This window comes from Diabrotica virgifera, chromosome 10, assembly GCF_917563875.1.
Source record: "Diabrotica virgifera virgifera chromosome 10, PGI_DIABVI_V3a".
NCBI classification, from domain to species: Eukaryota; Metazoa; Arthropoda; class Insecta; order Coleoptera; family Chrysomelidae; genus Diabrotica; species Diabrotica virgifera.
The window spans coordinates 148783799-148805860 of NC_065452.1; the positions used below are offsets into that span (position 1 = coordinate 148783799).

Here is a 22062-nt window from a genome sequence, read left to right on the forward strand (position 1 = left end):
CTTTTATTTTTAATTTTACGAAAAAAGTGATTCCTAATAAAAATTTCTGCATGGTCTAAAATCTAAAATACAACCATTTTTTGTCAAATTTTATCAATTTTATACGAGGTATGTCAAACAATATGAATTTCGCTCAAGAGTAAAATACGTTTATTTTTCACAATATCGAAAAGAAAAGTTATTTAGAATTAAAAACTATGTTTCAGTATGTAATTACATCCTTCTAATTGAAATATTCTTAACTATAAAGGTACTTTACTTTTGATCTAAATTTATCTTTTTTCACATACCTCGTATAAAATTGATAAAATTTGATATAAGATGGTTGTATTTTAAGTTTTAGACCATCCAGAACTTTTTATTAAGAATCACTTTTTTTCGTAAAATTAATCATAAAAGAGTTATCAGAATTGAAATAACTGAAAAAATAATGATAGTTATCCATAATTTCTCAAAAAAAAAAATTCAATTAGAAGGATGTAATTGCATATTAGAATATAGTTTTTAATTCCAAACAACTTTTCGTAATAGCAATTTCCAATATTACGAAAAATAAAGCTACTTTACTCTTGAGTGAAATTCAAACTTTTTGACATACCTCGTATAATATTCAAAAAATTTGATATTTGATGGTTAAATCTTAGGTTTTGGAACATGCAGAGCTTTTTATAAAGAATAACTTTTTTTCGTAAAATTAATAATAAAAAAGTTTTCCATATGGATACAACTTACAGGGACATACTGTATATCGTACTAGTGACGTCAACTATCTGGGTGTGATGACATAATCAACTATTTTTTTAAATGAGAATAGGGGTCGTGTGCTAGCCCATTTGAAAGGTTATTCAATTCCCTATTCAGTAATATAAACATTAACATGATTGTTTATACAGGGTGTCCAAAGAAATTTTTTTAATTAAATTAATTGTTTAATTAATAATTAAAAAAACATTTTTGGACGCCCTGTATAAATAATGATCTTAATGTTTATATTACTGCATAGAGAATTGAATAACCCTTCAAATGAGCTAGCACACGACCCCTATTCTCAGATGGATGACGTCACTAGTGCGATATAAATGTCAAAAAATCATAATTTAAAAATTGAATAAGTTTTGTATTTTACATTTTTTTTCTAATTCTGTAAATAAAGCAGTTTACAAGGGGGTCAAAATATAGTGAATAACCCTGTACATTCACTGGGGCCGACCGACCGGCTCTGTCCCGTCATACAGCTGACCGACTATAATAACTTTTATTTATATTCAATTTAGATTGTGTGTACTGATTTTCAGCCTTAGTAAATGGATTTAATTACCTCCGCAGGTAAGCAACTTTGACAAGCTGTCAGTACCATCTGTTCTATGTTTCGCTTGACCGACCGCAGTATGTTTCTCTACACAATCACGGTAATCAACTGTGAAAAAACTAGCTTTAGTAAATTCAGAGAGATTTTCTGGCGCTGCCTCTCCGTCTATAAAGATATCGTGGGTTCCGCACACTTCCAATGAAGATGTTCTTCAAATTATGAATTTGGCTTATAATACAAGGAAGGGTGGAGGGAAAGAGATGGATTGGTTGAAAGAAACTTTCATGGCTGCGTAATATTGGACAATGGTGTGGTTAAACAGTAGAAGAATTATTTCACGCAGCAGCCGATAGAGTAAGGATTCAGGAAATTGTAGACATGAAGACGACCAACGTTTGAATACGTACATGGTACCTAAACAAGGAGAAGAAGATGGATAAGTAATAAAAGCATAGCATTAAAAATATATGCAGATGTGTTTATTTATATTCATCCTTAATAAAATATACTAGGTATATATGCTCTAAGACTAATAAATGTGTATTAAATTTTATAAAATAATATAAATTGGATAAATACTACACCGAAATATGCAATCATTTATAAAACTTTAAGTGTACATAGCTCTTGGTATTTTATTTCTGAGAACTAAAGCGCTCTCTGCTGAAATAATAGGCAAAGCATTTTCATAATGGAAATCGATGAGATGACTGATGCTGTTGAATATTCTATCTTTCGTCCTTACCTGAAAACAAAAAAAATTAATTATTAAAATTATTTACACTGCCCCGCAAAATTAAACGAATACTATCATAATCAATGGTGCTACAGCTCTATAAAAGAGCTCGACCTTCCAAAGTCTATTACGCCAGTCATTTCTATCCATTGTCAACTGTTGCCAGTTTGCTGCACCTATTTTTTTAACCATCCTCATCTACCCACCCTTCCATCTGAGTTTTGGCCTACCCCTATTTCTACTTCCCACATGTTGTGACATAAGGATTCTTCTAGGAGGGTTGTTCTGCTGTGATCTTGCTAGATGTCCTGCCCATCTTAGTCTTCCTATTTTTATAAGAAATATTACGTATTTACCACCAAATATATGTTTATATATGTGGTATATCTCGTAGTTGTACACCATGTTCACAGATGCCACCGAATATTCCTCTCAGGGTCCTTCGTTCAAATATAAGCCAAAGGTTTTCATCTGCCTTAGAGATGGTCCATGTCTCCGATCCATATGTCAACACTGGTTGTATAAAGGTTTTGTATATGGTTATTTTTGTTATTTGGGTTAAGTTTCTACTTCTCATATGTATCAGCATCATCATCATTGGATCGACAGCCCTTTCTGGGTCTTGGCCTGTTCCAGGATTCTTCTCCACTCTGATCTGTTTCGTGCTTTTTTTCTCCACTTTTTTATTTTTAAGGTATACTTTAGGTAAACTAATCATAGAAAAAGTTAAGGTATACTTTAATAAATAAATTATTTTCAATAAATAATTATCTATATAGTAAAAATAATTTATTTATTAAAGTGTGCTTTAACTTTTTTATGATCATTAATGATACTATGATTAAAAAAATAGATTTTGGAAAAAAACATATATCTTTTCAAGAATTGTTAAACAAATTAGACTGTTTATTAATTAATCAATTTATAAACAAATTGCATTTTTGTAATGTGCGTAGAAATTACAAACAAATTAAAAAAAGAAAGATCAAAATCCATCGAGTTGATCCGGAGATACAGAAAATTGTATTACATAGTTTGAAATCGCTTTTTCGGTATTTTAACTCGGTAGATTTGTATGTTCCCCCTAGTAATCGTTTGAACTACATTTTTAAAAAATCGTGGAGGGTGCTGTGAAGGTACAATGTTTGATGTGGTGCAAATTTTTTAAGAAAAAATACAAACCCCATTATTTAAAATATCATTAATGAGATTCCTTAATTATTATAAACAAAATAGCTGTGAATTAACAAAAACACATGGCTTACTTTGTCCCAAATGAACCCAGGCAAATTTTTTTATGTGAAAATTCGTGTTAAAATTTTCGTTGAAAATTTCGGTAAAATGTTTTCGAATATATAAAAAGATTGTTTCTACGGACAACATTTTTAAAGTTATTCTAAATGTTTATAAACTACAAAATTTCAAAAATTTGGCATTAGGATTTTTGGCTATATTAATTTTTTATCCTTTTTTAATACATTTTGACACAATCACTCTTCTACTTTTATTTGGCATACTCAGAATTGCACTATATTCATTATTTTCTGTCATATTATTGCAAAATAAAAGTCTCTGGGATAAACAAATAGAATAACTCTTAAACTAATTAATGGATCGGTCTCAAATTTTGAGGGTTTTTTCCCCAATGCCCAACTTTAAGTGAAACACTAAAGTTCTAATGTAGTTTTAGTAAAAGTTATTAACAAATAACGAGTTTCACTTATTTTGCAGTTTCCGTAGCAACAAATTAACTTTTTAACTTTCAAAAATCGGCATTTTAAAGGGTTTTCAATGTTCTAAAAAATTAAATTTTGTAATTTTATGTCAACTATTTAGTTTTTGAATGGGGTGCAAAAAATCGAAAAAATCGCGATTTTTGCACTAAATTGTTAATAATTATAAACGGACGTGAACTCTAGGCAGAAAACAGGTAGGTTTTCATCCTATTATAGGTCTACCATAACTAAAAAAGTAGTCAGCTACCTGGATCTTTGAGTGTCCCGAGAAAATCTTTATTGCCCTGGACTATTAGCCAACAAGAACCAAGCACCTCACAACTGGCGGGGTTTTCGATCGCAGCGCATATTTGAAACAGCTGTTGTAAAATAACGAGAAGAGACAGTGACTTCGCGCTGGACAGCTACTGAACGGAGCCGCGCTAGCCCCGCCCCTAGCGGCTACAGATCAAAACGTAACGAAATTTCTGAATATCCCTCGTATGTCCACCATTGGACAAGCGAATATTGAATGGTGATGTATGTTTTTTACAGTAATCGAACAGTATACTTACTATTCCCTGTGGATCTATCAAAAGCAGATGTTTTTTATTGTTATCTTGCATTCCTGAAAGAACAAACTGCCTTTCTAAGGTATTCGTTGATTCTCTGACGAGAAAATCGCCATCTTTTTGAAGTAAAGTTTCTGCTTCTGCTCGGTTAATTTGTCCGTGAAACCATATTTCATTTTCTAGTTGACTAAATTGATCTTGGCTTTTTTCGTAGGCTGAACTCGATGTATGGGTAAATGGTTCTAAAAAACACATTTTAGTTAATAATTATGCGCGTAAATTATGGAAACATCAAGACATCTTTGACAGCCCGTAAGATATAGTAACAAAATGTTGGTTATGTATATTAGATGGGCCAGCGATTTAAAATTTTATATTATTCTGAAGCTATTTATTTGTGGTATTTTGTAATTAATTATTCTAATTGGGAATAACTAATAATGTGGCTAATGAGCCACAATTTAACTTGAAAAAATAATTTTATTAACGTTTTGACTTCCACTTCGGACGTCGTTGTCAAAATACAAAATATTAATAAATTAAACAAAAATGTTGTTGCTTAGTAAAACATCCTTCTAATAATTTAATTTAATCTGACTGATTTATATCGGCAATTCAGACATATATTGTACATTTTAAAGTAGAACAGTTTAAAATGATATTGCCAATTTTTATGAGTTGCATTCCTGGGACGACTTTATTGAAAGATAGTTCATTCGATAACATGAAATCAACTTTAACTCAAGAATATCCGTCACAAAAAAATCATAACATATGATCTGTCTTTAAAAAGACAGTAACATGCAACGGTGACAGTAAAATTTTCGTATTAGTGATTCCATAGTAAATCACGAGAAAAAATCAGGAAAAAACTTCGTGATATTATCCCGACATTGTAAGTATTAGGTCTTACATTTAATTTACTCTCAAAACTAACACCAAATTCTGACTTTATATGTGTTATTTTAAATTATAAATAATATTGTTAATTAGTTTTTTTTTCTTATTTACAATATACAATTGTCCTAGTTATACGTTCTTTTTAATTTATCTTTAGCTTTAGTGGAATTATATGTCAGCTCATTTTTCTTATTAGTACCTTTGCCATCTACAGTTTTTCTTTTGAGGCACAATATTAATATTTCAATATTAAAGCAAGAGTTCTTCTATTTACGATCCTGCACCTGTGTTTATACATCTCTAATTCAAGATCTTTTCAAGATATTTGGACACTTGGTTAACTCAATTGTTAACACAAGTTAACAAGTTGTTTAACCAATCAACTTGTGTTAACTTTTAACCAACTTGTTAACCAAGTTTTTGTAACTCAATTGTTAACACAAGTTGTTTGGTTAAACAACTTGTTAACTTCTGTTAACAACTGAGATAACCAAGTGTCCAAATACCTAAATAAAGTAAAGCTTAAACCATGTGAATACAATTTGTATTCTTTTTTTTTATTCAAATACTTACGCATATCAAAAACATCCCTTTCTCTAACAACCATGACACTATCATTGACATAATCATGGTGGGATCCCTCTGGAATGATGTCAGCATTTAAATCTATGAGATTTGGACTCTGAACCGGTGGTAGTGTTGTGAACGGCGGTACCAGAGAGGGTAAAGGGGGAACTGGTGGAGGTTCACACACATCTGGAGGAACCTTTCCGGGTAAATCGTTGTAATAATCTTTGTCGGCATCTCCACCTGTAGAACCTGAGTAGTGGCCCATTGTAGCACCTAAACTAAAGCAAAATATAATATAAATACAAGTCGAATCAATATGTATTCACATACAAGTGATATGTGAATAATAGAAAAACTTCCAAGAAGTGTGCAATAAAGTACATCCATAGAGAATTAAGTGTAAGATCAAAATGGAGGCCTTCGTCAAATGGAAAATAAGTACTACATAACTATACTATATTAATAACGAAAATAAGGAAATCTGTATGAAGAATAAGGAAGTATCACAATTAATATTTGGTGGAATAAATAACAGTAACACAATTAATATATGGTGCAATCCCATTATTGTCAATATAACTTTGCAATCTTCTGTTTATAAATAGCACCAATCTCATGTTATATTAAGCAAGTTCCTCCCATGCCTACTCAATTGCTTCCCATAGTTCAATTCTATTCCGTCACCTATGGTTTATGTCATTTAATTTTTTTGTCAACTCTCCCACACAGTTTCGATGGGAGAAAGTTCTGGACTCTGGAAAGGCCACGGAAGAACATTAACATGAGTTTCTTCCAACCATTCTCGAACAATTCTACTCATATGCACCGGGCAATTGTCATGTTGGAAGATGAAGTTGTTATTGAGGAATCTGTGGATCACTGATGCCAATATTATTTTCTCAAGAATATGTTTGTACTATATTCCTGTCAATTTTTCTTCTATATGAGAACAAACGACTGAGCCTCCAGCACTTATCCATCCCCATACGTTGACCGAGAATCCTCCACTATTTTTTAAATGAAAAGTATACTGTTCATCAAATCTATAATTCCTCGGCCTATAAACTCTTATTTGACCATTGCTATATCCAACAAAAATCCAACGTTAGACCAAGTTGTCTTCACGGTTTATGAATGTATTACAAAATGCAACTCGTCTTCTCTTGTGATCCTCTGTGAAAAACTTGCTTTAATCCATCTTCGTGCATTGTGAAAGCTGTCTGGAAAAGCTGTCTCTTCGCTAGCTTTTCAAGCTGTGACAAAAGGATCTTCTCTCAGTTAATTTACTAACACCTCATCTTATTGGTCTATGGAGATCTGCTCTCTTGAACCACCCAACGGTGCTATAGAGTGAAAATGATCCCATCTCTGTTTGTTTTCCATATGTACATATTGTTCACGTTCAAGTCTGCACCTACTAGCCTTAGTGACCAACCATATTCGAGTATGGCAATTTCTCTTGTTTTTTTGCACGTCATTCGAATGCATCTAGGCATTTTTGACGCATTTAATATGTAGCTTTTTATTTTATTTTTCAATCAAGAAATTTTTGACAATATCAGCAAATCTGTACGACACTGCGATTTTACAGTAATACAATGTAAAAATCAAGGTGTAAACCATTCAGTGACCGTAGCTGTAAATATATTATTATTATATACTTATTACTACAGCTATTCTTACCCTAAAGGAGTTTTATTCGCAAATTGTTGGAACCTCAACTCAAAAGCTTCACCAATAGTTGATATAACATCTTTTGCTAGACCTCCTCCACATTCCAATACATAACAAGCTCTCACCTCATTTGGATCTTTGGCTATATATCCTACAAAGTCTAGCGCATCCTAAAATAGAAAATATAAAACTGAAGACAGAGATCAAAAGAAGATGGAATCATTCAATGGTTTGTACTGTGTAATTTTCGAATGGTTTATTAAAGAAAATTACTTGATAAATATCAACATTCTAAATGAGTGACTCCATAGAAATTTGGGTAATCCTTAATCCCTTGAGCAACAATAGAATTGATGACTGTATACAAAAATCATTAAGTATATATATATGACAATACAACACCGCAAATAAAAACAGAAGGGAAAACAGAAAAGATAAAACTACAGAGAGGGGTTACACAAGGAGATTCTATCTCACTCAAACTATTTACTTTAGCTCTAGAAGGTATGTTTCGAACTTTGGAATGGGCAAATAAAGGAGTGACAATAGACGGCGAAAACCTGAACCATCTGAGGTTTGCCGATGATGTTGCGCTAATAGGAAAAGACAGAAGAATTACAGGAAATGCTATTATACCTAAATACAAAATCAAAAGAAATAAGATTAAAAATAAATCTAGCAAAAACTAAATATCTAACCAACGAACCTCTAGATGTAACTGAGGATATAACTCTTAAACAATAATGATATAGAAAAGGTTGAGTGGTATATACAGGGTGTCCAGAAACTCTACCGACAAACGAAGACAGAAAATTCCTCAGATAATTTTATGATATTTTAACCTAATTCACTTATTCCGAAAATGCTTCCTAAGGGAGCTAGAGCTCTTTGAAGATGGCGTCTTGTAATTAGTTTTTCTTAAATAACTCCAGAACTCTTCTATTAAGAAAAACGAAAATTGGTACACATATTTATCTTCCAGAGGTAAATTGACTCCATACATTGCGAATTTCTAGTACCGGTCATAGGCGTCCATTTTGGGTAGGGCAACAGTCAGTTTATCGCATAACTTTTTTATCTTTAATTTTTAAGCATTTTTGACTCTGGATTATTAAATTGTGAAGTATTCTACAACTAAAAGGTACTCTTGTTTTAGGTCGATAGGATACACCGTTTTCTAGAAAAATCGATTTGAAAATTTTTCTCTTTTTGAATTTCCAAAAAAAATTCAAAAATAAAAACTATTTAGAAATCCGAAAACTGGTATTGTCGAAGCGAAGATCGGTGGAATATGCGCATTTTATCAATGAAATTCGATATTTTTAACATATTCCAGAAGCCGCTATAGATAAAATGTTTTAACGACATATTAATCATTCATAATTACTCAACGGATATTACTACAGTTAAAATAATTAAGACGATAACCGGACAACATTGATTTAATGAGTAAAATTTAGTTTTTTTTTATTTTAATGACAAAAAAAGCAAGCCCATTAGCAGAACCCAATTAAAAATTATTTTGCACATCATATTTGAAATATTATTTGGTTGAAAAATCTCATTTTTGTTGGCAAAAAAAATATATTAATTTGTCTGGACTAAATTACAGTTATGTTTTTTTTGTTACTATCAACATTTACACAGTGTTGCCAAACTGAATTTTGTTATTTTGGGTGTAAATTTTTTCCACGGATCTCCGAGGGTACTATACGTTTATTTATATTTCAGAGATAAATCGATTTCATTAACTGCGAATTTCTAGTATGGGTCACATGCATCCGTTTTGGGTAGGTCGCATAACATTTATGCGGTATTTTATCGCATAACATTATTGTCTTTAATTTTTAAGCATTTTTGACTCCAGATTATTAAGTTATGAAGTATTCTAGTACTAAAAGTTACTCTTGCTTTGAGTTGGTAAAATACACCGTTTTTTTTTTTGAAATTTTTTTTCAATTTTTATTCAAATTCAAAAAACGAAAAATTTTCAAATCGATTTTTCTAGAAAACCGTGTGTCCTACCGACTTAAACCAAGAGTACCTTTTAGTACTAGAATACCTCACAATGTAATAATCCAGTGTCAAAAATGCCCAAAATTTAAATACAAAAAAGTTATGTGATAAAATTACCGTTGCCCTACCCAAAACGGACGCCTATGATCGGTACTAGAAATTGGCAATAGATGGAATCGATTTATCTCTGGAAGATAAATATACGGACCAATTTTCGTTTTTCTAAATTGAAGCGTTCTGGAGGAATTTAAGAAAAACTAATTACAAGACGCCATCTTCAAAGAGCTCTAGCTCCTTTAGGAAGCATTTTCGGACTAGTGAGCTAAATTGTCTTAAAATTATCTGAAGAATCTCCTGTCTTCGTTTGTCGGTAGCGTTTCTGGACACCCTGTATACTTAGGACAAACAATCGAACTGTGAAAGCTTAACCTAAAGGCTTAAATAGAAGATGTTCTTTGATATGGGCAGTATTTGGTCGATTACAAAAATAGTATTCAAATCAAACTTGCCAAATACTTTAGTACTAATCAGTATAACGTATTGCCAGTTCTGACACATGGAACTGAAACATAGACTCTAACATCAGCGTAGTACACAAACTTCAGGTGACTCAGAGAGCTATAGAACGCAGAATACTCAATATTAAGCTCAGTGATCGCAAATTCCAATGAAGAGGTTAGAAGACGATCAAAAGTAACAGATGTGATCCAAAAGATTGCCATGTTAAAATGTATATGACGTACGGTATAGAACTATGGAGTTGTGCCAGCAAATCAAACACAAAAATTATCCAAAGAACTCAATCAAAAATTCTACGCACCATCGCAAATGCCCCGTGGTACATTTCCAACCAAACCCTTCATACAGACCTAAACACTCCGTTAGTCAGAACAGTAATTCAAGAACGAGCCAACAGACACCACGAGAAATTGGAAGGCCACCCCAACCAATTAATATTACCATTACTGCACCCACTAAATAACAGAAGATTGCGAAGATTATGGCCCATAGATCTTCGCTGAAACTGAGGTGAAACCGCTGGGTGATGTACCTCATAACGCCATTTTAGTGTACAATACTACATTGATATAAGTTATTGTACTTGTTATCAAATTAACTCATAGAATATGTAATTCTGATTGTTAATAAATGCTTACAAAAAAAAATGTTAAAATGGAACTGGGAACGACACATCGGAAGAATTTAGACCACCGTTGGATGAAGCGACCAAGAAGAAGTGAGAGAAGTAGAGGCAGACCTCATACCAGATGGACTGATGACATCAAGCGAATAACTGGCCACGAATGGATGAATGGGCACACCTAAATGGGTTACATCCGAAGATGGATGGAATATCTGTTGATGATGATGATGATGATGATGATGAGTGGAAGCACTTGAAAGTAACATAATTGTTCAAACTACTAGAAGAAAAAATAGAAGTGTAATTGAAGTAGAGACTGCTTTTTTATGCATTTGTATAAGCATCAATTTCAATAAAAAAAGTACTCACTTTTTCTCCTCCAGATGCAAATGATATTCTAGGCATTTCATGACAAGCTATTATTTGATTAGTTTCTATACATGTAAGTGTTAACTTTATACTAGACACGTTTAAGTTAACATACATGCCAGCATAATTCAAATTAGGCACTTCTACTATTGCTTTTAAAACCTTTTTATCCACTTTTCGTTTCTTATCTATATTCTTTAACTTTGAGTATTCACAAACTCTGTTGATACATTCCCTGAAATTGGAAAATAATTAATTAATATACAGGGTGTTTGGTAAAGAATGGGCCATAGCTTAACCTTAGATTCCTGAGCTTAAAATAGGTCGATTTAAGCTAACTTACCTTAGTACAAAAGTTGATAATAACCGAAATACAGGGTGTCAAAGTTAAACATTTATTTTATTTATTTTTGAATATTTCCTGACAGGCATGGGACAACAACACAAAATTTGGTAAGTGGTGCTGGTATTGTAAAATCTACTAAATTATGTTAAACAAACGTTTCTGGCTACTACCAGAGGCGTACGACGGGGGAACGTGAATGGTTCACCCTTCCCAAATTCTACGCCACTGGCGAAATTGCTATTTTAGTGCAATTTTTTATTCTCCAATACTTTATATGTAAAAAACATACTCTTCATTCGTAACGATAAAGCCATTAGTTTTCGAGATATTTGAAGCTAAAAACGAAGGAGCATAATACACTGCGGTGCAAAAAAATCGATCCACTAAAAATTTGGTCAATTTTGATTGTTTCGAATTTCCTAAACCTGTTGTCCGATTTAAGTGATTTTTTACCACGTTATAGCCTTATTCATTGACAATATCTCTGTAATAATATTGTTGCTAGACAGTCAAACTATCATTGTATACTGGGTGTACGAACAGGGCCCCCGCAAGGCTGATTGGCGCCCGCGTGCGGGACATATTTTAGCGCCCTTAAATCTACTATACAGGGTGAGTGGGGAGGAACGCACCAAACTTTAAGACTGTATAATATACGTAGAAATAATAAAAAATAACTCATATGTTGTTATTCGATTTTCATTTGTTTCCGAGATACGGGGTGTTAAAATTTTTCTTACAAACTGACGATCTATTTATTGCTCTAAAACCGGTTGAGGTGTGCAAATGAAATTTGGTGGGTTTTAAGACATAGTTGGTGCACATGTTTTGACACACAATTAAGAATTTTATATTCACCATTGGCGCGCGTACGGGTAATAGTCTAAAATTTTTGAAACAAAAAAAAAATAGTACGCCACTGAGACATTTCAAATTAAAAATTATTTTTTAATTCCCTGTTCAATTTCTGCAAACAATCCATCTTCATGTTTGTTCATACGACGCGACGCTTCGTTTTCGTGCAAAAAATAAAATATCTTCATTCTTCATTTATATAGAAACTTCTTCGAAAACTTTGTAAGCGTTAAGATGTTTTATTTTTTGCATGAAAACGAAGCGTCGCATGAAAAAAAGGGAAAATAGATTTTTTGTCACAAATTGAACGAGGAATTCAAAAAGATTTTTAATTTGAAATATTTCAGTGGCGTACCATTTTTATCTTTAAAAAATTTCAGACTATTACCCGTATGCGGGCAAATGGTGAATATAAAATTCTTAATTGTATGTCAAAACATGCTCAATAACTATGTCTTAAAACCCACAAATCGTCAGTTTGTAGACAAATTTTAACACCCCGTATCTCGGAAACGAATGAAAATCGAATAACAACATAAGAGTTATTTTTTATTATTTTTACGTATATTATACAGTCTTAGAGTTTGGTGCGTTCCTCTCCACTCACCCTGTATAAAACTAATAAATATTTTTGAAAAATTTAAACCCAGAATGAAAGAATACGTTATTACTGAGGCCGAAAGTCCTGAAAACTTCTATACTGTTTGTTTTAATAAGTTACAGGGGTGAAAATAAAAGAGAATATTTAGTGTGATTTTTAATAACTGCAAACATTTAATTCAAAAGAAACTTTTTATTTCTTTTAAGGGACTGTCGGTCCTCGGCAATAACATTATCGTTCATTCTGCGTTTAAATTTTTAAAAAATACTTATTAGTTTTCTCAGGATTCGAAAAAAATGAATACATTGAAAATTTTAACAGGCGACATTTTGCGCCTTCCCTTAAATTTTTTGCAACATTAATGAAGCACCTTGCATATTAAATTAAAATATTCATTTAACTAAATAAACAATAATATTTTGTCACTTCAAAGTCTCCAAACAAATTTTATACAGGATGTCTACATAACTAGGAACCATATGGGAAACTGTTTTATTATTAATTTTACGAGAAAAAAGTTATTCTTCATAAAAAGTTCTGCATTGTCTAGAACTCAGAATGCAACTATCAAATAACAAATGTGATGAATCTTATTTATACGAGGTATGTCAAAAAATATGAATTTCGGTCAAGAGCAAAGTACGTTTAGTTTTCACAATATTGAAAAGTTATTATGAAAAGTTGTTTAGCATTAAAAACTATGTTTCTATATGCAATTACATCCTTCTAATTGAAATATATTGTGATCCAGAAAGGCACTTTACTTTTGATCAAAACTCATATTTTTTTACATATATCTCATATAAAATTGAAAAAAAAATTAATAGGATTTGATTGTTGTATCTTAGATTTTAGACCATGCAAAGCTTTTTAGAAAAAACTTTTTATCGTACATTAATTGTACTTTTCAACAACGCCCTTTTCATTTATTAGAAATAATATGATAAGTCTTTTATTATTAATAATTAGCCCTTTTCAGTTATTCCAAATAATGTGATAACTCTTTTATTATTATTAATTAATTAATCAATAACAATAAAAGAGTTATCGCATTATTCGTAATAAATGAAAAGGGCGTTGGGTATCTGTAATTTGAGAAAAAAAAATTAAATTAAAAGGATGTAATTGCATATCAAAACATAGCTTTTAATTAATTCCAAACAACTTTTCATAATAATAATTTTCGATATTGTGAAATATAAGGTACTCTTGATCGAAATTCATATTTTTGATACTCATAAGATTGACACAATTTTATATTTGGTTGCATTTTAGTTTTTTGACTATGCAAAGCATTTTATGAAGAATACATTTTTTCCCTAAAACTAATAATAAAAAAGTTTCCCATATGGTTCCAAGTTACGCAGACACAATGTCTTAATAATTTTCTTTTTTTTTTCAAAATAAATTGTAAATTGTGGATTTTATTAGAGGAAACCCGATTATAACGATTTAAAATGAATTATTATTATTCTATGCAATGATTATGTTACTTACCATTTTCACAATTAATTTAATTTCCACGCCACTTAAAACAACAACAAATAAAAAAGATTGTCCAATATATTTTACACGAAAACAAAAGTTTAAAATCAGGGCAGAACAAACCCAACGGATATTGCAATAATAGTCGTAGGTAATTATTAACACCAATATAAAATAAAATTTTAAACGTTTCACTGCAGGAAACCACCCGTTCACCAGTAACAGTAAATAATGTTTGTGCCTAATAAACGGATAGACTAGAAGGGAAAAGATACTCAAGTCAAATACATAATCATAATTCATAGGGTATTTATTGTTTACTTAAGGGTAATTATCCTAGATTCGAGTAAAATATTCACTTTATACGAGTAAAACTGCTTGATCCAGCAAGTTGTGTTTTTGTTGTAGTAAAACTGCTAAGTTGCGTTTTATGGGTGTTAATTTATGTTTCTACTCGTCAAGGAGTATGATTTGATGTTTATTTCACTATTTTGAGTGTCACTTTAGTTTACAACATACAATCGATTGGATGGTATCCCAAGCGTAATTCAATCTACTTCAAAGAAAAAAATTAGGAAGGAACAACAAAATGTAATATATGTATTTTTGACGGAGTAAGTTCAACATTTCAGGACGGGAATAATATTTTTTTCAGTAATAACACAATATTTGATTTTTGGGATTTCTCTAGCTGTTCATGAAATAATTAAAATTGTATATAAAAAATGATTATCTCATTTAAAATAAATATTTCTTATTTACCAAACCTTCGGTTTGGCGCCCCTTTGGGGTTACTCCCGCGTGCGCCGCACGCGATGCACGCCCGGTTACTGGGGCCCTGTGTACGAATCAAACTGTGTTTTTTTCTCAAAGTTCGCATCACCCTGTGGACTATTCTGGCATTTATAAAATACTGAAATCAAAACCCAACCACAGTATATAGAGGTTCCACAGTAAAACCACTTCTTTGTCGGCGCTTTGATCTCAAGAAGTAATACCGGCAGTACGCAATTGGTAATTCACCAGTGATGGATGCGGGTTTTCCCTGTTAAAATCCGTACGTTTCTATGCGACTAGCAATGCGAGAACATTGCGCGGTCGCCATGCGCGACTGAAGATTTTACTTCCAATTTTTCGAAGAGTGGTTCTACTGTCCCTCTTTATACTGTGCTAGCATTACCAGGTGTCCCGATTTGAGCGGGACGTCCCGATTTTCAGGGGTCTACGGACGCGTACCGATTTGTACCTGCTCGGGACACTAAATGTCCCGATTTTCACCCACGAAAACCAATTTCAGAAGGACTTGCAGTGAATTTTATAAGTATGTATGTTATAAAAACAAGGCAAAATCGAATGAAAATATAATTTTAATAAAAAATAAATAATTTACTTAATGTACGATTTTTGTTTGTAATTTCGTCTGATTATTATTATTATGTAGGATTAAATACAGATTATAGAAACACCTTGTAGTCCAGTAAATGAACGGAAAATACGGCGATACCGTGTAATTTTCGGGATCAACTCCGAATTGCATGAAAATTTGGGCGGGTTGTGCCGTTGGTTGCTTTTACTTGGGGGATGACAGTCACCCCTAGTTGGGGGTGAAAAACCGCACGTTTAAAATAAGTCCGGAGATGGATAAATTTACTAATTCTAAGCAATTTTAGTTCTATAGAATTTTAACTTAGTTAATACTTTTCGAGTTATTTACGATTGAAAATGTTTATTTTTCGACAAAAATATCACGTTTTTAGGCGATTTTCACAAATAGCTCAAAAAGTAAATATTTGATCGAAAAAAATATTCTTAGCAAAAATTTAACGTAATATAAAAAAATGAAAAAAAATTGTGAACTCGTAAAGTCTATAGACCCAGACCCAGCAAAAGCAAAGTTGTAGCTCATGAAAAATACGTTCTTATTCGTCAAATTCCAAATCAAATATTTCAACGTGAAATAACCAAGAAATGAAGCACTTTTCGGGAAAAACCAATTAAAACTTTTTTAATAAAGCTTTATTTTTATAAATAAAATAAATTTCGACCACGAGTCAGGATTCTGTTAACCGAGATACTATAGTATCAAGCGGCGCCGCTAGGAGGAGCTTCTCCAACAATGCGTCTCAGAATACTTTAAGAACACTTGGTCATTTTGTACTCTAAACCGAGTAAAGCATGAAAAAGAAAAAGAAAATAATCGTTTTCGTTTTGATTCAATTCGAGTCTCTTGCCATCCTCTGACACGGTGTTTCTGGATCTTTATCCTTTATCAAAGAGGCTATTGCAAGTAGACTGAATTGAATCAACTCGAGACGAAGAAGAACTGCATCTATTAAAATATCTGCAGTATATTGTGGTTAGACTGTCCTCTAACGGGGAATGACAAAATAAATAAAATAAATTTCGACCACGAGTCAGGATTCTGTTAACCGAGATACTATAGTATCAAGCGGCGCCGCTAGGAGGAGCTTCTCCAACAATGCGTCTCAGAATACTTTAAGAACACTTGGTCATTTTGTACTCTAAACCGAGTAAAGCATGAAAAAGAAAATAATCGTTTTCGTTTTGATTCAATTCGAGTCTCTTGCCATCCTCTGACACGGTGTTTCTGGATCTTTATCCTTTATCAAAGAGGCTATTGCAAGTAGACTGAATTGAATCAACTCGAGACGAAGAAGAACTGCATCTATTAAAATATCTGCAGTATATTGTGGTTAGACTCGGTTTAGAGTACAAAATGACCAAGTGTTCTTAAAGTATTCTGAAACGCATTGTTGGAGAAGCTCCTCCTAGCGGCTCCGCTTGATACTATAGTATCTCGGTTAACAGAATCCTGACTCGTGGTCGAAATTTATTTTATTTATTTTGTCATTCCCCGTTAGAGGACAGTCTAACCACAATATACTGCAGATATTTTAATAGATGCAGTTCTTCTTCGTCTCGAGTTGATTCAATTCAGTCTACTTGCAATAGCCTCTTTGATAAAGGATAAAGATCCAGAAACACCGTGTCAGAGGATGGCAAGAGACTCGAATTGAATCAAAACGAAAACGATCATTTTCTTTTTCATGCTTTACTCGGTTTAGAGTACAAAATGACCAAATGTTCTTAAAGTATTCTGAGACGCATTGTTGGAGAAGCTCCTCCTAGCGGCGCCGCTTGATACTATAGTATCTCGGTTAACAGAATCCTGACTCGTGGTCGAAATTTATTTTATTTATTTTGTCATTCCCCGTTAGAGGACAGTCTAACCACAATATACTGCAGATATTTTAATAGATGCAGTTCTTCTTCGTCTCGAGTTGATTCAATTCAGTCTACTTGCAATAGCCTCTTTGATAAAGGATAAAGATCCAGAAACACCGTGTCAGAGGATGGCAAGAGACTCGAATTGAATCAAAACGAAAACAATTATTTTCTTTTTCTTTTTCATGCTTTACTCGGTTTAGAGTACAAAATGACCAAGTGTTCTTAAAGTATTCTGAGACGCATTGTTGGAGAAGCTCCTCCTAGCGGCGCCGCTTGATACTATAGTATCTCGGTTAACAGAATCCTGACTCGTGGTCGAAATTTATTTTATTTATTTTGTCATTCCCCGTTAGAGGACAGTCTAACCACAATATACTGCAGATATTTTAATAGACGCAGTTCTTCTTCGTCTCGAGTTGATTCAATTCAGTCTACTTGCAATAGCCTCTTTGATAAAGGATAAAGATCCAGAAACACCGTGTCAGAGGATGGCAAGAGACTCGAATTGAATCAAAACGAAAACGATTATTTTCTTTTTCTTTTTCATGCTTTACTCGGTTTAGAGTACAAAATGACCAAGTGTTCTTAAAGTATTCTGAGACGCATTGTTGGAGAAGCTCCTCCTAGCGGCGCCGCTTGATACTATAGTATCTCGGTTAACAGAATCCTGACTCGTGGTCGAAATTTATTTTATTTATTTTGTCATTCCCCGTTAGAGGACAGTCTAACCACAATATACTGCAGATATTTTAATAGATGCAGTTCTTCTTCGTCTCGAGTTGATTCAATTCAGTCTACTTGCAATAGCCTCTTTGATAAAGGATAAAGATCCAGAAACACCGTGTCAGAGGATGGCAAGAGACTCGAATTGAATCAAAACGAAAACGATTATTTTCTTTTTCATGCTTTACTCGGTTTAGAGTACAAAATGACCAAGTGTTCTTAAAGTATTCTGAGACGCATTGTTGGAGAAGTTCCTCCTAGCGGCGCCGCTTGAAACTATAGTATCTCGGTTAACAGAATCCTGACTCGTGGTCGAAATTTATTTTATTTATTTTGTCATTCCCCGTTAGAGGACAGTCTAACCACAATATACTGCAGATATTTTAATAGATGCAGTTCTTCTTCGTCTCGAGTTGATTCAATTCAGTCTACTTGCAATAGCCTCTTTGATAAAGGATAAAGATCCAGAAACACCGTGTCAGAGGATGGCAAGAGACTCGAATTGAATCAAAACGAAAACGATTATTTTCTTTTTCTCTTTATTTTTATGTTTTAAAAAAGTTTCTAGCATCAAAACTAAGCGAGTTATGCTCAAAATCAAGTTGACTCCTTTTTTTTTTTGATAAAAAAATCGTAAAAATCTCCCCTACTTAGCACCCCAAATGAAATTAATCGTTACCGCTTTACAAACAATTTACTTTACTTATGTATTTTTTGCATGATTGAAACGGCCTAACTAAAACTCACATCACGAGTGTATGCAAAATACGAACAGCCATATTTTAACCAATTTTTGTCTTACAGAAAAACAGAATGAATCTATCATATTTATAAAAGCAAAACCTACCTACTTTTTACTCCTTGAGATTTTTAGTATCCCTAATACTTTTTAAGTTATTTTGAAAAAAGGGCATTTTCCAATATTTTAGGAAAATTTTTTTTTACTATAAATCCAATTTTTTTCAAAACTAAGCACTCCTAACCGGTAAACCTTACAAATCGTATAAACAATACACATATAAAGTAAATGGTAAAGCGGTAATGATTAATTTTATTTACGTTGCCTAAATAGGGGGAGATTTTCACGATTTTTTTTTACTAAAAAGAGGAGCCAACTTTATTTTGAGCGTAACTCGCTTAGTTTTAATGCTAGAGACTTTTATATAAAACAAAATTAAAGATTTTTTTAAATACTTTAAAAAATTTTAATAGGTTTTGTCCGAAAATTACTTAATTTTTTAGTTATCTCAAGTTGAAAAATTCGATTTGGAATTTGACGAATAAGAACGTATTTTTGATGAGCTAGGTACAACTTTGCTTTTACTGGTTTTATAGACTTTCTAACATACAATTTTTTTTGTTTTTTTAAAAGATTCATTTTTGCTAAGAATATTTTTTTCGATAAAATTACTCGAAAAGTATTGACTTAGTTTAAAAATTATATAGAATAAAAGTTTTTCTAAAGTTAGTCAGTTGATCCATTTTGGGACTTAGTTTAAACGCGCGTTTTTTACCGCCGAGAAGAGGTAACTGTAACTGTCACCCCCCAAGTAAAAGCAACCAACGGTACAAGTTTAACTTTGAAGTAGACAGTGAGTAGAACCTAAAACCAGATTTTCATGCAGTTCGGAGTTGAGTCTGAAAATTACACTCCAAAACGGTCATTTACTGGGCTATTGTTGTTTATTTGTCCCGATCTACAACCCTAAATCCCAATTTGTTTTTGCTTATGTACCGATTAAAAACAAATCGGACCTGGCAACAGTAACTGTGACCCAACTATAGCCTCAGGTTTTCTTAACATTTTGTCTTTCGATTCATTCGCTTATGTTGGATAATAAAAAAGTTAGGTACTTTAACAACTGGCCATGTTCATCATCAGTACAGGGTGTTTCTAAAATATTTGCGCAAAACTTTAAGGGGTTATTGTACATGAGAAAATAATGACAATTTGCTTTATAATCATATGTCCGCAAACACTTCGTTTTCAATTGTTTTTTATAAACTGATGATTTACTTATTGCTTTAAAACCAGTTGAGATGTGCAACTCAAATTCGGTGGGTTTTAAGACGTAGTTATTGCACACTTTTTGACATACAATTAAAAATTTAATATTCACCAGTGGCGCGCAAACGGGAATTATGACCTATAATATTACACGTAAGCACGCCAATGGTGAATATAAAATTCTTAATTGTATGTCAAAAAATGTGCAATAACTACGTTTTAAAACCCACCGAATTTGATCTGCATATCTCAACTGGTTTTAAAGCAATAAATAAATCGTCAGTTTGTAAAAAAAATTTGAACGTCCCGTATCTCGGAAACGAAGCGTGTGCGGACATATGATTGTAAAGCAAATTGTCATTATTTTCTCATGTAAAATTACCCCTTAAAGTTTGTCACACTTATTTAGAAACACCCTGTACTGATGACGAACATGGCCAGTTGTTAAAGTACCTAACTTTTTTATTATTCAACATAAGCGAATGAATCGAAAGACAAAATTTTTATTTTTTTTTTATTTATTTATTGGTACACATCACAAACACCAGTCATAAACAAAAAAAAATGTTACAATGGTAATCACAGGTGATGGCAACTTACAAACTAACAAACAAAACAACAGACTAACAATAACAAAAGAAAATACATATATATATATATATATATATATATATATATATATATATATTATATATATATAGTTAGATTTTAATTTCAGTATTTTATAAATGCTAGAATAGTCCACAGGGTGATGCGAATTTTGAGAAAAAAAACACAGTTTGATTCGTACACCCGGTATACAATGACAGATTAACTGTCTAGCAACAATATTATTACATCGATATTGTCAATGGGTAAGGCTATAATGTGGTAAAAAATCACTTAAGTCGGACAACAGGTTTAGGAAATTCAAAACATCAAAAATGACCAAATTTTTAGTGGATCGATTTTTCTGCATCGCAGTGTACATTAACCAAAATAAGTGTGCCTTTTCATTTTTAACTTCAAATATGTCGAAAACTCATGACTTTATCGTTACGAATGAGGAGTATATTATTTGCATAAAAAGTATTGGAGAATCTAAAAATTATGCTAAAATAGCAGTTTTATCAGTGGCGTAGAATTTGGGAAGGGGAGCGTTCAAGTATTACGTAACGCGATTTTTTAAAATTTTTGACCACCCCTCCCCCCCTACGTAACGCACTGTAATGGACGTTTAACTATTACGTAACGCAATTTTCGAAAATTTTTGACCCCCCCCCAACCTGCGTTACGTAATACTTGAACGGTCCCAAGGATCAACCATTCACTTTCCCTGTGGTACGCCTCTGGTAGTAGCCAGAAACGATTATTCAACATAATTTAGTAGGGTGTACAGTGCCTACACTTTCTGCCAAGTATCACACGGATATGTCAAAATATTTTAAAGTATTCTTTTTTTTTAATAATTTATTCTTTATTTAAAACTTTAAGAACTATGTGTGCCCGATACTATAAAACAATTTGACATATCATTATGGTACTTGGCAGAAAGTGTAGGTACTGTACATCCTACTAAATTATGTTAAATAATCGTTTGTGGTTAATACCAGAGGCGTACGACAGGGGAAAGTGAATGGTTGACCCTTCCCACATTCTACGCCACTGATGAAACTGCTACTTGAGCATAATTTTTAGATTCTCCAATACGTTTTATGCAAATAATATAATCGTCATTCTTAACGATAAAATCATGAGTTTTCGAGATATTTAAAGTTAAAAATGAAAAGGAACACTTCTTAGTTTGATTA

The 22062-nt window shown here is 32.4% G+C and overlaps 1 protein-coding gene across 1 annotated transcript in view; it reads right to left on the reverse strand.

The window, feature by feature from the left end:
* Positions 1 to 1766: 1766 nt before the first annotated feature.
* The window catches only part of LOC114331293 (SHC-transforming protein 1), a 34667-nt gene continuing 14371 nt past the window's right edge, over positions 1767 to 22062 (reverse strand). The window contains exons 3-7 of the mRNA XM_050663243.1: positions 11006 to 11240; positions 7486 to 7646; positions 5806 to 6080; positions 4336 to 4574; positions 1767 to 2054 (exon numbers count right to left, since the gene is read on the reverse strand). Coding sequence (XP_050519200.1) covers positions 1920 to 2054; positions 4336 to 4574; positions 5806 to 6080; positions 7486 to 7646; positions 11006 to 11240 — 1045 coding nt within the window. The 3' untranslated portion in view covers positions 1767 to 1919. The remainder of the gene's footprint in view (positions 2055 to 4335; positions 4575 to 5805; positions 6081 to 7485; positions 7647 to 11005; positions 11241 to 22062) is intronic.